Source organism: Plectropomus leopardus, chromosome 18, assembly GCF_026936395.1.
Source record: "Plectropomus leopardus strain MGB_pleo_1.0 chromosome 18, ASM2693639v1, whole genome shotgun sequence".
Taxonomy (NCBI): Eukaryota; Metazoa; Chordata; class Actinopteri; order Perciformes; family Serranidae; genus Plectropomus; species Plectropomus leopardus.
The window spans coordinates 26,994,368-27,011,442 of NC_142193.1; the positions used below are offsets into that span (position 1 = coordinate 26,994,368).

The window sequence follows — 17,075 nt, forward strand, 5'->3', positions numbered from 1 at the left end:
GTTGAAACATGCAGGTGGTACATGGAGCACATTCACATTTAAACAGCGCTGAAAATAATTTGCCAATATGTTTCAGGCCAGCAGTCAATTCTTGCTTCTCTGACAACCTTTATGGTGAACACCCAGATGAGGAAGATACAGTCGTGCAGCATGGCAACTGTGTTGATAATTTCCTGGTCAGGGTGAATTTGCAAAATCTTCAGCTACTAATCTGAAACTACATCTGTCCCTCCTAAAACTTAATATCTAAACATGTATATATTTTTAGAGTTGTTCCCTAAAGCTGCTTTCACGACGCCGGACGGTGACCACCTTGACAACTGCCGACATGCAAGTGCGTTCCCCCCAAAAACCAAGTGTTCTTAAAAGCAGCTGCCGCTTCGGCCAGCGGCTGCCATGACAGGCGGGTGCTTCAGTGAACACAAGAAGAAGTGAAAGCTAGCTTGTAGCTGTACACTGCAGCAAGATGGAAATCACTTAAGTTATCAAAGATTTCTACTCCGGCTGTCAAGCGGTTAAAAAAAATATATATAGAATAAATTACATGCTCTGTGATTAATTAATCTAAATTAGTAGCATACATTCATTTTTGCTGTGAAAGTATTTAAATTATTTAAAGTCGGTTGATTTTTTTTTGCAGATGAGTGAATCAATAAATAATTGAATTATCTCTAGTATGGTTAATGCAAATGATTGAAGTTTCCACTCACCGTCAGTGACGTGTGCAGTAATATAGGAGGTAATTGTGATTGCTAAGTGAAGTCCAATGAGCCCCAGTCAGCGGCAGTATATTTGGCCCCCGCCAATACATCTTTTTTCCTCTTTTCTGTGCCGTAAAGCCGCTGGATTTTGGACACATTTGTGCTTCTCGATGGTGTCTTTGTAAGCTGGATCAGAGGCTGCTATCTGTATCCTCTTCTAACGCAATGTCCCCTACCACCGAAACTGGTGTGCAGTTCATGATTTAAACGTATGAATTTTGGTCTTTAAAATTAGTATTAAGTTCCCCATATTCATCTTTAGGTCTAACGTTTTCATACATTTCTGCTGAAACTGACAGCTGGTTGCTGCCTGAATAACACAGTGACTTTGCTCTCCAGGGAACAACAAGTTGAGGGAGGAACGAAACGCCTACAGTGACGAACTGTTGAGAGTGAAGGATGAAAACTACAAACTGGCCATGAGGTACGCCACGCTGAGCGAGGAGAAGAACATGGCTGTGATGAGGAGCCGAGACCTGCAGCTTGAGGTGCTGATGGACGCGTTAATGCATGAAAACACTGTCATTACATTGTGTACTTGCAAACATGTTTAAGAAATTATAATCAATGATAAAATATTAGGAATGAACTTGGAGCAAAGGTGGGGATTTGATGACAGTAATAAGAAGGTGTGTCTGTTATCTCACTGTTAACTCTGTGTATGTTTAGGTTGATCAGTTGAAGCACAGACTGAACAAAGTGGAGGAAGAGTGTAAGATGGAGAGGAAACAGAGTCTCAAGCTGAAGAACGACATCGAGAACCGGCCCAAGAGAGAGCAGATCTTTGAGCTGGAGAGAGAGAACGAAATGCTCAAGATCAAACTACAGGAGCTGCAGTCCATCATACAGGTACGGTCTGACAGAAACACACACACACACACACACACACACACACACACTCAAGACTGATAGACAGTTGAAGAAGTTATCTGGTAACAAGCCATCCTCAGGTGTCGAATCTCACGACAGTATGTTTAAATCGCCACCTGCAGCTGATGTTATACACCCTGAAATCTAGGCCCTCAAATGTGTTGGTGAGACAGTTTTCTTGACTTTCAGCATTGATTGATCTCCAGAGTGGCTGAACATTTTTTTCACCATTCAAACTACATTTGAAATGTCCGTATCTCTTTTTCTTTTGCAATTTGAACTGTGAAGCGAGCCTTCGCCAAAATCTAAACACGTTCGTCTATATCAAGCGACATAAATCATCCTGCAGCCAGTTATAGCGACAAAATTCATACCCAGCAATGTGTCTGTTTCTTAATATACAGCCTGGCCCACTACCTGCATCAGACAAGGCCATCCTTGACATTTTGGAACATGACAGACAGGAAGCACTAGAGGACAGACAGGATCTGGTCAACCGCCTTTACAACCTCCACGAAGAAGTCCGACAGGCAGAGGAACTACGAGATAAGGTAACACACACACACACACACACACACACACACACACACACACACACGCAGGTTGTGTTGGAGATAACTGCTGTAGAGATGTCTGACTTCTCTCCAGTGTAATTGAACTCGAAAGCACTCAGCTCGTGGTGCTCAAAGTGCCAAAAAATACATTTGATGAACTCAACATGAATGTCTCTTTCTCTACAACTCACACCAAAACAATTCAGACTGATATACTAGCACTACAGTTTGATTTTGGGCTGAACTGTCCCTGTAAGTAGGAGTTTGAATGCAGGACTTTTACCTCTAAAAGAGTAATGTGAAACTGTGGGATTGATTCAGATTTAGACAATTTCATCTATTCCAGAAGGACGATTCAGTTACACAGTCTGCACGTCACATTAAACAGGACAGACACAGTCAGCGGGACCATTTAGACATCAGTGGCGACAGATTAACAGATGGACAACTGCTGCAAGAGCAGCAAACACACAGGTCCCTGTTTATGGGCCAAATACCTGTGTCAAAAAGTGCAGAACAGAAGAATGGAAAAAAAATAATGAATAAACACATAAACACCATGCTATTCCACAGGTATACTGCACCACTCCATAAAACCATCAGTTACTGCCGTCAGCAGCATTTAAAAGTCTGATGGCAGAAGGCATAAAAGAATTTGAGTATCTATTTGCTTTCCTTGGACGGGCAAGATAGCGCCGTCCTGACGGCATTAAGGAGAATTCGTTTCAAAGGAAGTGGTTTAGATTTTTTTTCCATCTGGACCACCTGTTACTTCCAGAGGAACTTAAGAAAAGATCTGATGAGATCTAAGAATGTAATAAGAGGTCCTTCTTCCTTATTTTAACGTGTGATTGTCTGAAAGCGTGTTTGTGTGAGCAGAGTGGGACACGGATGAAACAAAGGTTAGCAAAAACACACCCTGGAAACACAAACCCATGACCAGAGAGTCTAATGCCCCGTGAGACCATCTGTGAAACACACCCTGTGCAGAAACCCCCGTCTCAGGCCTCTCTCAGTGTGTAACCTGGTATTTCTTTTTTCCTCCTCTGTGTCTCTCTTCCCGTATCTGCCTTTGTCTAATAAACTATAATTAACCCCACTTGTGGTGTGTGTTTTTTGTGTGTGTGTGTGTGTGTGTGTGTGTGTGTGTGTGTGTGTGTGTGTGTAGTACCTGGAGGAGAAGGAGGATCTAGAGCTGAAGTCCTCCACACTGCAGAAGGACTGTGAGATGTATCGCAACCGCATGGAGACCATCACCGCACAGTTAGAGGAGGTGGAGAAGGAGCGGGACCAGGTGAAAGCACACGGACAAACACGTTTTTCAAAGATGAATGTTTTGCTGCCGTCGTTCTCGTGGTTCATTTCCCCTCCTATTTTGTCGCAGGCGTTTCGAGCCAGAGACGACGCCCAGCACCAGTTCTCCCAGAGTCTCATCGACAAAGACAAATATCGCAAGCAGATCAGAGAGCTGGAGGAGAAGAGCGATGAGCTCCACATCGAGATTGTACGCAAAGAAGCCAAGCTGGTCACCCTGGAGTCTCGCCTACGACGGCTGTCCAAGGACATCGTCTTGGACCAGGTTAGACAGTAAATGACTGTGCACAGTTATATTTATGGGAAATGCTCACGTGCATCTCTGGAACGTGCTTTATTCCCGATATCTAAGTTCTTTAATGAAACGTTCTTTCCTCTCCGTTTTAGCAGACTCTGCCGAGGGACCTGCCTCCCACCATCGTCTCTCAGGCGGAGGACTTCAAATCCATCCAGGTCCAATCAGAGTGGTCCAGCGATGAGTCGCCGGAGGAGAAGTTCCCATCTGATGAGCCTCGCCTCAAACGCAGACCCAACCTTAAAGCAGGGGTGAGACGCTGTCTGTCCACTTGTCACGCTTATTTACCTATTTACTCAGCATTATGGCAAAGGCCAGTGAGTGTATTTATCAGTCTGATAGGAATTATACTCAAGACTCAGGGAGTAAAACCACCATGTACACACATTAAGCGACTTACCCTCTAAATTCTCGTACTTACAAGAGTAACCTTTAAGAGCAACTCACATTATCACTCAATCAATCACGTTTGAGCAGGAACAGCCAGTTCATTTCAATGCTTTACCCTGCATCTTGTTAAAGGAATACTACCAGTTAAATGAGCAGTGTAATCCAAGTCTTATTTATTCAGTCGTATGCTCAGCACGTCCCAAACACACAGCGCTTTCCAACGTGAACTGAATTGACGGTGAAACTTCTCCATGCTCTCTTCAAAGCCAGACTCTGTTGAAAAATAAAACAGTAATTTTACCTCGCTGAACAGGGGAGGTGCCGGTCTACCACTTTGTTTGTGTTATTGCTGACTGATTGATGTGATTTTGATGAATTTAGATCTAAATCTTTAAAACATCAAGTCTGTTTGGGAAGTACTGAGAATACGACTGGATAAATGAGATGTATTTCACTGCAGGAGTCGTGTGAGAGTTTATAAACGGATGTTTTGATAAAGTTTTTGCTGCTTTTGAAAGAGGTTGCCCTTGACATCAATTCATAAAGAATTTGTTAAATTTCTGGATTCTTCATTCACCGGAGGCAAAAACAGTTTTCCTCACAATTTAAACATAACAGAGAGTGAGTAATAGATATCCATTTCTGATCCTTTGATTGATGAAGTAATACTTTAAGTAGTTTTAAAGTCCTGACATTTTACTCAGTGATGTTTTTCTGCAAATAATATCTATTTTTGTTATTTTAAAGTTGTTTTTCTTCATTTGTGTGAAATCCTTAATATCTCTAACAGACATTACCATGTAAAATAAATAATCTAATATTAGGATTATATAAACACAGAGATAAACTGACACAACATGAAAACTGAATTAAAGAGATCTCACTGGAGCAGGAAAGAAACTCTGCTGCTGGTGTACAAATAAAACATAAAATGCTTTAAATGAAATGAAATGTTTTTAACAGTAACATTTGTATTTTGTTCTCAGATCAGAGTTAGGTCTCCAGTCTGTGTACCCAAAGACCTTCATGTCAACTCAGAGGCCACTCAGTCCAGAGGTAACACATGATCACAGAGTTCATTCATACAGTATACTCAACCAAAATGCACATTTATTAACATTTAAGTCCGTCTTCCAGCTCTGTCAGTTAATGGAGGAGATTTTCCGGAAGTCCCGATGCGAAACTTGCACATCAAGAGCATCTCCCTCCCTCCCTCCCCGAGCGTCCCGATCTCCCCCACATATCCACCCTTCTCCGCTCCCATCCTCTCCTCCTCCTCCCCGTCCCCCTCTTCACTCCCCATGGGAGACCAGTCCAACAGGCCAAACATGGTGAGGCTTTAAAACGTAACTTCAGTTCAGAGTTTTGTCTCACAGGTTAATGCAGAGAGACGGTGCAGTATTCTGCTGGTTTGGTGAAAACGATGACCTGATTTTTATTCATATAAGCCTGCATCTCTGCACCTATAATTGAAACTTCTTCTTTGTTCACTTGTAAAATCTCCAGCTGCGTTACCGTGGTGACAGCATCCTGTCCACACTGCCTGAGCCGCCAGAGAAAGCATCGCTCTACCGCAGAGAGAGGGAGAAGGAGCACGACTTCCGACCCCGCAGGTAGTCGCAGTCCAGCGCCAGATTATACGTGTCAGTCAGTCCAAACCATCTAAAGAAACTTAGGGGGGATTTAGGGGGATTTAGTCTTTCGGACTGCAGATTGCAATCACTTAAAACTTCTCCCGGTAAGGATTCTTTCAGTGTTTATTGTTCAGGAGTTTTTTTTCCGGGAGCGAATTATCCTCAGACGTCTCTTCTTCTCTAAAACAAATGGAGCCGGTAATTTAAACCGATTAAAAACACTGAAAAAACTAGTTCCGTGTTGAAAATCTCTCTCATGCTCTCGTCTCAGAGGGACTGCTAACTACAGTGGCCAATGCAAAAACGTGAATGGCGCTATCCAGAGCCAGTGTTTAGTTTGTCCATTCAGGGCTACTGTAGAAACATGGTTGTTCATGATGGTGATCTCCGTAGACGAGGACCCACACTATATGTAGATAAAAACACCTCACTCAGGTAACAAAAACACAACAATTCTTATTTTTCAGGTGATTATGCACTAAGGAAAATCTGTTTTATATTAAACCTTTATTTATACAGTGATTTATACAGTAATCTCATTTAGACATCGAGTCTGACCTGTTTCAGACGACATACAAAATAACAACAAGACAGACTTAAGACAGAGTTATCAATACAGTAGATACAACATTTCAGTAAAAGTGCCAAATAGAAGTAGATTAAAAATACTCAAAATTGGAACAAGACCCAAAGATGCTTTTCAAATTTTTTATATTATATTATTTATTATATTATATTCTGTTTCTGTTAGTATATAATCCTTAATGTTTTGCTGTTTTTTTACTGTGAAAATAAAAAAAAATCCTACAGAATGGACCTTTAAGAAATTAATTAGTTATGTGGATGGCACAAATTTTTAATGAATTTTGTAATAGTTTGTATTTAATGTTTTTTTTTTTGTCTGATTCTTGGTCTCTTTTAGCCACTCTGACTTTGATAGTGACAACATGGAAATGGAGTTTGGTAATGTATACTTTAACACAATCCCCAAAATCGTACTAATGAGGTTTCTGAACTAAATAACTGTTTTTATTTTCTATTGTTTTTTACATTATTCTCTCTTGTCTGTTTCTTTCCATGTGTCCCTGTCATAGAGGATGAAGTGCAGCGTGGTCCGCCCTCTGTTCACTCATCTTCATCTTCCCATCAGTCAGAAGGGATGGACACCTACGACCTGGAGCAGGTCAACAACATCTTCAGGAAACTCTCTCTGGAGCGGTACGTTACTGACACACATGCACCCACATCCACAAGAACTATTGCAGCTCAAACTTACTTATAAACGTCTTCTTCTTCTGTGTGCAGGCCGTTCCGTCCGTCTCTGTCCTCCTTTTCCAGGATCAGCTCTTCCCTGAAGCCGGTGCAGGAGCTGACGTTGCTAGGCGACAACCTGCTAAAGGACATCACTCTGGTTGGCGGCAACGACAGCGGGATTTTCATCTCAGCCGTCCAGTCGGGCTCCATCGCTGAGAAGGCGGGGCTACGAGAGGGCCACCACCTCCTGTTGGTATGTAGTTAAACGCCGGGTTCACACATGAATTAAAGTACAGTGAGATACATTTTTGTCCAATTAGAAACACTGTCTATACAAATGGAAAAAAAAAGTAACCTCTGGGGCTGAAATATGAAGCTGACGCAGAAGTGCCAAAAACTGCAGTTCCTTGAGTGGTTGGCTCTAGAGGGGAATCAATGTCAATAGACACCCATGTTAAAATGTCCGACTTTTGAGCAAAAGTAAACATGCTCACAGCACGGTACAAAAACGGTTTTGGTCTCTATAGCTAATTTCTGCACTCAAGTGTACAGGGCGAATGCATTTTTATATAACTCACCTGTTTAAATGCTATGAAGGCTTAAAGTTGTGCATAATTAATTGCATGGTCACTTTGAGTGACTGTGGCTATGTCTGTCATTTTATACAGTCTATGGAATAAAACAGCCAAAACCAAACGTGCACGGACATTTCCAGAAGAAAGTGTAACAAATCCAGAGCTTAAAACACAGAGAAAACAAAATCTATTATCAGCAGCTCTTCATTTATTTTTGTTTTTCAATAACCAATAGCTGTTATCTATAATTGCAGGACTAATTGGCTAGGGGCAATACATTTTTACGTAACACACCAAAAGTATTTATCCGTCTTGTGCTGTGATTGGCTGACCAGCTCGAGGGTTGCATACGTGAAGAGAACCAAAGCATTTCATTGGACACCAGCACTCAGGAGGAGGCCCACTGGACGCTGCAGCACTGCTCTGGACCAGTCAAGCTGCACTATCGAGCCAACTTTGACTGTAAGTGTTGTTTGTATTGGACTTGTATATACGCGTTTGTTTGGTGAACATTTACAGTGTGTTCAAATGAATGTGTGTGCTTCAGCTTACCGTCGTCTCCAGAGGGACATTGCAGAGGGCCCACTGGTTTCTGGAGACTCCTTTCACATACGAGTCAACCTCAACATTTCCGGCCAATCAGACAGCTGCTCCCTGAACGTGCACTGTGATGAGGTCGTGCATGTGCTGGACACCAAGCACCAGGGCCGCAGCGAGTGGCTGTGCGCTCGTGTTGACCCCTACAGCGGCTCCGACCTGCCCGAGCGAGGCACCATACCCAGCAACTCACGGTAAAATAAGTCATTTTAAAACTAAACAACATTCTGACATAAAGAGTCAAAGTTTTTTTTTTTTTTTTAGTCTTGCACATGTAAACCAGCGTGTGCCAGTGTTGGCGGGACGTCAAAGACCATTTAAATGCTGGAAGTAACTGAGTGTCATGCATCTGTTCCACTTCAGTACTGCAGCATCCTGAGTGTGATGCAAAAGTGATGTAACAGCTGAGCAATCATGCAGAGTTTAGCGGAGGACTTTAGGGGTCTACATCTGCTTTCAGAAGTTTCCCTGAAGGCAGCAACAATATACAGCCAAACACACACTCACACACACACACACACACACACACACACACATAGAGTCAAACCTTTGTATATTTTCACACTTGAGTCCCACAACCTGTTGTTGTCACCAAGAGATACAGGAAGCAGCTCAGTGAAGGACAGGCTCTTACATGATAATACATTTTTGTCTTGTAATTGTTCCAAAATCGTTAGTTTGAGAATTGTATTTATGCGTGTGTGTGTGTCTGTGTGTGTGTGTGAATGCAGGGCTCAGCAGCTGCTCCTGGTAAAGATTCAGAAGTTAGTGTATCGAGGGGGGAGAGAAGAGAATGAATCTCACCGCAACAGTAGAGTAAGAAACTTTTTATTTTTGAGCAAAGATTTTAAAAACAATAACATATGTGTGAATACAGGGCATTAATTTAGCAACACATTCACTAAAGCGGTTATCTCTACTTGTCACTATCCCCTTCACTAATTTCCTTTTTTGTTACCCTATTTGTATTTTTCTCTTCTCTACTTCCTTACTGTTTCACACATTCTGCATTAATATACATCAGGAAATGTGTATTTTATCAGATTAACAAACTGTTGTTTGATGTACGAGTTTTGTGTATGTGCCTGCGCAGATCAGTCTACAGCCAGAGGAGCCCAGCCCGTCTGCTGATCCTAAAGCCAGCCCACGTTTGTCCAGAGCGAGCATCTTCCTCACTCAGATACTTCAGGTAAGGAAATGCAAACACCACTTACTGTTGTAGAACAAGACTTGCACCTCGGCTGCAGGCTCAGATGAGAAGGCCTAGTTCAAATGTTCACTGGTATTTTTGAAAAAATATTTTTTTGGCTTTTTATATACACAAACAGCATTTAAGGTCACTGGAAATTGACTTTTTGCAAAACTCCCTCCGGGGAGAAGATTTTCAGAAACTTTGTTTTTTTTTTCCAGTGTTGACATGTAAACAGGAAAAACTGAGTTTTGGGGTTAAGACTTCAAAGTGTACATTTTTTGTACCATTTGTACCATTTTCTTCCTTGTGAAGCGTCACACAGGAGGCACTTTGCACAAAGGCGAAGGTGCCCAAAATAGTACTGGCTTGCTTTATAATGTAGTGGTACCAAAGGGTAACTCAGATGCCTCCATTAATACTTTGCTGTGTCTGTTTGTGTTTGTAGTTTGTCAGCAGGGTGGATATCAAATACAAGCGAATGAACAGCAATGAGCGAGTGAGGATTATCAACTCAAGCAGCACAACACTACCCAGACAAGGTTTTGAGGCGCTTCGACCAGAGGGTGAGTCCAAAGTGTTTATGAAGGAAGAATTTCTCTATAATCAATAAATGAATAGTAAATGGCACGTGATATTTTTTTTCCATTTGTGTTTTTCAAGTGGCAACCGAAAAATCAAATACTGAAAGCAGCTGAAGTAGCATTTCAAACAGAGCTGCTGTTTCAGTTTAAAGGAATGTTTCACCTACAAAATCACTGTTTGTATATCATTTACTTTTCCCACGCAAGGTTAAATTTGTGAAAAAAGAGCTTCGTTCAACGGCTCCACGGTTGACAAAGAATACAAATATGGTGAACGTTCTTGTAAGTAAAAGGAGGCCGCGTCTAAAAAAAATAGCAAAACTACATCACAACATCGGTTTACAAACTCTCACACAACTCGTGCATCAGAATTCAAGTCTCATTTATCCATCATATGCTCAGTACTTTCCATCACGTGCATTTTTGAACTTACTACTGGTATTTCACTGGAATTACATTGCCAGGCTTTGGTCCACGTTCACTTCCTGTCAGCTGATGTCATTAACGCTGCAAAACATTCGGACAGGAAATACAAAGAGAGGCATTTAGAGCGTTTATGTTGTTAACTTCGGAACAGTTTATAAGCATTGTCAGAAGTTTAATCACTTGAAGAGTAAAAGATTAAAGAAGTTGAGATGTCAGGTGACACCAGTGACCAGTGAAAGCAGTTGAATTGTCAGCGATGTCCAAGCGGTGAAAACAGGATACGGTGTACGGGCAGCTGAAATATATTAATACATAAAATAACCTACCCGGGGAGCTTTAGGCTACCCTGCCTTTACGCCTCAGGTGTCTCATTATGTCTTCCTCTTTGTGTGTGCTGATGTGTGTGGCTGTAAATAGATGCTGCTGACCCGGACAGTGAGCTGAGCCGGAGTTTGAACCTGATTCCCTACAGTAACGTCACCTCCCAGCGGGCCCTGAGGAAAAGGCCGGTCCTGTTCACTCCCACTGCTCTCGCCAAAACCATTATCCAGAAAATGCTCAACATGGGGGCAGCCATGGAATTCAATACCTGCAAACCAGGTCAGTGTGTGACGGGAACAGGCAAGCTCGCCGCAAAATGTGACACTTTAAAGACCCCCTCCGATGTAAATCAAATTTTAAACCCTGTAAACATGTCCACATGGTGTTTATTGGAAACTACATGAGTGAAGTAAACAGTCAACACCATGGATGAGCATTTCTGCACTGGAACTGCAGTTTACCCATAAATGTGTTAAAAAAAGCAGATTCTTACAGCCAAGGTTTGTTACATAAAAAAAAACACTTAACAGGTTTTCTAGTGTTAAAAAAACCCTAAAACAGCATACATATACTAATTTTGGGGGAAAATATGTTTAAGCCATATTAAGGCATGAAGGGATTTTTTCATGGAAAAAACTTCTCAATCCTTTTGATTAACAGAGATGGATCTTTTTAATCAATGAGGAACTCTGACTCTGTCACAGGGAATATTTCCATCTCGTTGACATATTCACAGCGTGTTCACTTATTGTGAATCAAAGATGAAGGAGATTGTGGATGACACGTAGTTTAGGAGGGAGAACGAAGCTACTATTGGGATTCAGGTCAGGCATTGTACTGCACTGTGGTGTAAATGTTAAGGAGTGTAACGGGAGAGACGGCGGGGGCAGGAGGAAGATGGTCTTGTTGATAATTAGGAGGATGATGCATAATGATGATGCTGATGATGACAATGAAAAGGAGGAGTTAAAATCTTGTCTTGACTGTCAGACTAGTTGCTGGTGCACAGAGTCGAACATCTGGCACGCCAAGAGACCATGCGCTGTCCGGAGATTCCCCAGGGCAAAAAACCTCAAGAGTTTTAGTTCCCTCTGGGTTAAATATGCTGCTATTACTGTTAACACGTTTTAAATATGCTTATAATGAGTATGTTTTATGTTAATTTTCCTATTTATAATATTGTATTTTAGACACTCTGTCCAAAGAGGAGTTTCATCTGAAGCAGAATGTGGAGCCCTTCATTCACTACAAAGAGAAACAAGCCACATTTGAATGCATCACCCGAGAAAACATAGAGGCCGTCGCTTCAAAGGTATTATCGAACTTTGTGTGTGTGTGTGTGTGTGTATGCTTACATTCAGTCATATACATTTGTGTCTGCACTACACGCTGTAAATCTGCATTTATTTAATGCTCTTTGTTTTCCACCCGTCACCAGGGCAAACACTGCCTGCTGGAGGCTGAGCTGAGCTGCGTCAAAGACCTCCTGCGGAGGGAAATCTACCCGATCATTATCCACGTCAAGATTTGTGAGAAGAATGTCAAGAAGTTACGGTATGCCTGACAGACCTCACTCATTCTCACACATTTACCCAGTGCCTGTCACCCACAGCTGCAAACCACAACTTTTTCCAAGTGCAAATACGTCAATCCTTGCATGACATTTTAACTCCAAGCAGGAGGTGAGAGTTAACCAGTTAAAGGACGACTCTGCTGTTTGACTCTCTGAAAGAGACGGTTCGCTCCATAATCAAAAACACATTTTTCCTCTTACCTGTAGTGCTATTTGTTTGACAATTTGTGCTAAATTTTCATCTCTGTGGACTGAAAAGAACTCTTGTTCAGCTGCTTGCATCAGTGTTTGAAGTTCTCATGTATTTATTGTGCAGGAAACCTCACATATAAATGCTTAAAGAGACCGTTCAAATCAAAAATACACTTTTTTCCTTTTACCTGTAGTGCTATTTATCTATTGTTTTGGTGCAGGTGCTGAGCGTTGAAGATATCGGCCGTAGAGATGTCTGCCTTCTCTCCAGTATAATGGAACTAGATGGCTTGTGGTGCTCAAAGTGCCAAAAAATAAATTTTAAAAAACCAACAGCAATGTCTTTTTTTACAGAAATCACAGCCTGGTTACTCAAGGTAATGTGCAGACCTTGCTGTGAGCAGTGTCAAGCAGGAACAGGGTCCAAAATAAGCACCCAGCGCTCGGGAAATGCGGGCTAAGTGTTGGCTGGTAAAATCGTCTGGAAAATCTGTCATTTTGCAGACGTGGAAAATGCAAAGGACGACATGTTTAGTTTACCGGATGACTGGACAGAGCTTCACATTTGAAAGTGGCTCACAACTGCTTTGTGGATAACCATTAATTTAAAAAAAACACCCAAAAAACATTGCAAAGGTGTAAATATTTTCCGTTTCTTAACTGGACTAGTATATATTTTTGCAGGTAAGCGTGGTATATCCTTGAATGAGCGTGCATTTGTTCAGCACCTTTTGAACACCCAAAGAGAATGAAACAGCTCACAACAAAGTCTGTGGATTATTTTGAGTAATCGGGTCATGATTTCTGCAAAGACATATTGCTGTTGAGTTTTTCAAATGTATTGTTTGGCGCTTTGAGCACCACAAGGAGACTGACATCTATCTCCAATATACTGAAGAGAAGGCAGACATCTCTACAGCCGATATCTCCAACACAGCACCTCACACCAAAACGATCTAGATAAATAGCACTACAGGTAAAAGGGAAAATGTGTATTTTTGATTTGAACTTTCTTTTTAAGGCTTTATATGTGAGGTTTCCTCCACAATAAATAAATGTCTGCTTCAAACACTGATGCAAGCAGGTGAACAAGAGTCCTTTTCAGTCCACAGAGGTGAAAATTTTACACAAATTGTCAAACAAATAGCACTACAGGTAAGAGGAAAAATGTGGTTTTAATAATGGAGCGAACCGTCAAACCGTGGAGCGAAAATGACGTTTTTTTCAGTCCACAAAGGTGAAAATTTACCACAAATTGCCCTACTGTGTTTTATTCTGTCGTGTTGATGACGTCAGTGGAACAAAACCTGATGCTTGATGTATATTCTGGTGAATTGTACCTTTAAATAGACAACAGTATATAAACCCGTCATTGTCTTTCTGATGAAGACAACAAAGTAGACAAACCACTGTTGCAAAGTGTGTACAGGATCTCATCAGAGATCACAGGTTCCAAACAGAACCACACTCGTCACCGCAGCGCTGCTTCCTTCCTGTTTCCTGTCCATACAGGAAGCTGCCTCTGCGCGTGGAGTCGGAGGAGGAGTTTGTGAAGACGTGTCGCGCAAAAATGAAGGAGCTGGAGGGCATTCCCTGCCTGTACGCCACGGTGGAGCCGGAGGCCTGGGCAGGGACGGACGACCTCATCAGGGTCATCAAAGAGCGAATACAGGAGGAGCAGAAGAAGATGGTCTGGGTGGAGCAGGACCTCCTGTAGACACGCACAACAGCACCCGAGCACCAGAAAACACCCGTGTACATCACGCTTCTGTGCATATATATTTATGCTCAGACTCAAAAATGCACTCACACAGCTTTATTAAAGTAAATGCATTATATATTTTGTAAATGTGCGTCTAACTTTGATTTAAAGTAATAAAAACGTGTAAAACATCAAAAAGGGGCCTTTTTTAAACATTAAAATGAAACATTTAAAACCATTTGAAATCTCGGTCAACATAACTTTCCTTGATTTGATTTGATTTGGTTTTATTTATTTAGAACGTGTAAAAAAAAGAAATAGAGAAATTATAATACAGAAATAAACAGTGATAATTACAGACAATGAAAAACATAAAGCAAAAGAAATCATCAAATGTATCATGACTTGGTTTCAAAAAGGAGTGAGAAGAATGCTGATTTCAGACGCCGTCTACAAGTATTTTAACCTTTGACCCAAATTGATGTGATTTCTTTCAAAAACGTGGGGAAAAAGGCAGTGAACAAACTCGTAAGAAATGTTCCACAAAAAGATTTAGAAAATTATATTTTTTTAAAGCTGAAAACCTTATAGGGAAAAAGAAAAGGGCCAGGGAAAACTGTATTTCTAATGATCATACATATTTAAAATTATTTTATATAATTATTTTAATTTTTAAATGCTTTTTCAAGGGCATTTAATAATTTTTAAAAAATGCTAATTTTCAGGTAATTTTCTTGTATTTTTAACTAATTTCTTGCATTTTTTTTTCTCATTTCTTCTTTCGGTGCTCATTGCCTTCTTCCCAAAAATCAAGCAAAATTGTTCATGTTTTTAAAGGGTTAAAAGGACGGCGTCTGAGTGCACTTCTGTGAGCTGTACTTTCAGTTTCACTCTGATCCGACTTAACTTTGATTACATCGTCCTCTGCTGGTTAATGTCGCGCTCTCACGCTGTAAAGACTCAAGTCAAAGTCAATTAAATCACGTCAGCCTTTTTGTCCCTTCAATTTGTTACGCAGTGCTTCTCCTAAAAATGTCACAGAAATAGAAGTGTTACATAAACCGATAAATCATTGCTATTTAAACAGAATAAAGTGGAGGAGAACTGAATGTTTAATGTTTCAGAGAACACATTTCAAGTCTGCACCACACTTGACGACAAGAAACTGACAACTGTGAATTTTCTTTTTTCATCACTTTAATTTTTATTTGGTTTTCAAAAGGAAACAAGAACACACAGTAACATATCAAGTTACAAATGTTGACTGGTTTGTAATACGATTAATTTGAGGAAAGGAAAGGAAAAAAAAGGAGAGAAGAAGAAAAAATAACATTTCCAGTAGCTTTCTTGGACATAAAATGTTAACTTTTTACAAAAAGATTTGGGTCATTGTCACATATAAAAACCTCTTTCATATCTCAAACATGGACTTGTGTAAAAAGCCGATCTCTGTGTTTACGCAGTAATATCATCTATAGCTCACTAAACCGGCATGGGCTTTGGTCACTTTGTTGATTTCTAAAGCTTATAAATCCGTGTTTAGACATTTTTTCAAACGCCACCAGAAGGTTCAATTTGACAGAAATGGGAACGCCAGACGGGGATTTAGAGTAACCTGTTTCATGCGGGTGCTGGATAATCTTCTCATCTGCCAGGAAAGAGATGCAAACAGCGATATGCAATATTCCCAGAAATGGTCACACCAGCTACAGACTGAGTGCAAGAAACCCAAAACACTGAATCAGCCTCAGTTTGAGTCACTGCTGCTGCATTTCTGCTCCATGTAGTGAAATACCAAAGCTAATATTTGTACTACTCCTATCCTACACTTAGTTATGAACGTAATAAACATGATACAATGTTATCTAAATCTACACAAGGACACAAGTTTTGTTTCAACATTAGGGGGACACACATGACGGAGGGTTTTTGGGGTCCTCCGGCAGAAAAATTAACACTAAGGGTGGGGGAAAAAATTGCCACAGTATAGCATTTTGGTATTTTTGCATGGCTATATATTGATGAATCCCAGTATTCATTATTATTTTTATTTTATTTTAATTATTATTACTTTTTATTATTATTTAAATTCTAAACATTACAAATACAAATTATACTTTTGGGAGCTATTAGAATAATATCATCATTTGTTTTTCAGTCCACTAGATACATGCTGCTGCAACAAAAATGACCAAAGCAAGATGAACAAACTGAAAACAAAACAAATGTTGAAAAGTTTTCCTTTGGGAACATCATCTACATCAGGTAATAAATCGCACTATATTACAATATTTAGAATACTGCGACATGTTTGAAATCGCAGTACTATTGTATTGTGACTTAAGTATCGTGATGATATTGTATCATGAGGTCCCGTCGCTGTTAAACACTTCAAAATCTTGTGAATTTTAAGATCCATTTGTGTCTTCTCTGCAACATTTTTTGGTGTAAATGTCTTTAATTTGTCAAAATGAAAGTCCCCCGCTACTTTTAATGTTCTTATTGGAGCTACAAATACACGTTATGTTATAACTTTGAACCAGTATGCTCCATGTCTCAGTGCTGAGTTTTTCTGTTTTGTTTTTTTAGATTTTTTTTCTATGGTTGTGTGTTTGTTCCAGTTACTGAAAATAATATTCAAAGGACCGTTGGAAATTTGAGATTCAATATTAATTTCTGTTTTAACTGTTTTTGCCTCTGATAAATAACGTGATTTGGGCGATTTTTAAAATCAGACTGTAAAGTAAATACAAAATACTGTTTTTTAAAGTCGTTTGCCCCACCCCTAAGCCAAAATATAAAAACATAAGTCCCTCCCCAGTGCTTAGAAAAATATTTGACATG

At 40.4% G+C, this 17,075-nt stretch overlaps 1 protein-coding gene across 3 annotated transcripts in view; it reads left to right on the forward strand.

The window, feature by feature from the left end:
- card11 (caspase recruitment domain family, member 11) overlaps window positions 1-14,429 on the forward strand; it is a 26,099-nt gene extending 11,670 nt beyond the window's left edge. For 2 of the 3 annotated variants that reach the window (XM_042504206.2, XM_088091194.1), the window contains exons 5-25: window positions 1,101-1,249; window positions 1,431-1,610; window positions 2,036-2,182; window positions 3,354-3,479; window positions 3,570-3,764; window positions 3,887-4,045; window positions 5,171-5,240; window positions 5,322-5,515; window positions 5,691-5,797; window positions 6,741-6,781; window positions 6,913-7,036; window positions 7,124-7,325; window positions 7,983-8,109; window positions 8,195-8,438; window positions 8,976-9,060; window positions 9,338-9,433; window positions 9,882-9,999; window positions 10,861-11,043; window positions 11,955-12,076; window positions 12,203-12,318; window positions 14,042-14,429. In XM_042504206.2, the coding sequence (XP_042360140.2) occupies window positions 1,101-1,249; window positions 1,431-1,610; window positions 2,036-2,182; window positions 3,354-3,479; window positions 3,570-3,764; window positions 3,887-4,045; window positions 5,171-5,240; window positions 5,322-5,515; window positions 5,691-5,797; window positions 6,741-6,781; window positions 6,913-7,036; window positions 7,124-7,325; window positions 7,983-8,109; window positions 8,195-8,438; window positions 8,976-9,060; window positions 9,338-9,433; window positions 9,882-9,999; window positions 10,861-11,043; window positions 11,955-12,076; window positions 12,203-12,318; window positions 14,042-14,246 (2,990 nt within the window). In that variant the 3' untranslated portion in view covers window positions 14,247-14,429. The remainder of the gene's footprint in view (window positions 1-1,100; window positions 1,250-1,430; window positions 1,611-2,035; window positions 2,183-3,353; window positions 3,480-3,569; window positions 3,765-3,886; window positions 4,046-5,170; window positions 5,241-5,321; window positions 5,516-5,690; window positions 5,798-6,740; window positions 6,782-6,912; window positions 7,037-7,123; window positions 7,326-7,982; window positions 8,110-8,194; window positions 8,439-8,975; window positions 9,061-9,337; window positions 9,434-9,881; window positions 10,000-10,860; window positions 11,044-11,954; window positions 12,077-12,202; window positions 12,319-14,041) is intronic. The other variant, XM_088091195.1, reaches the window with a different exon arrangement.
- The last annotated feature ends 2,646 nt before the right edge of the window (window positions 14,430-17,075 follow it).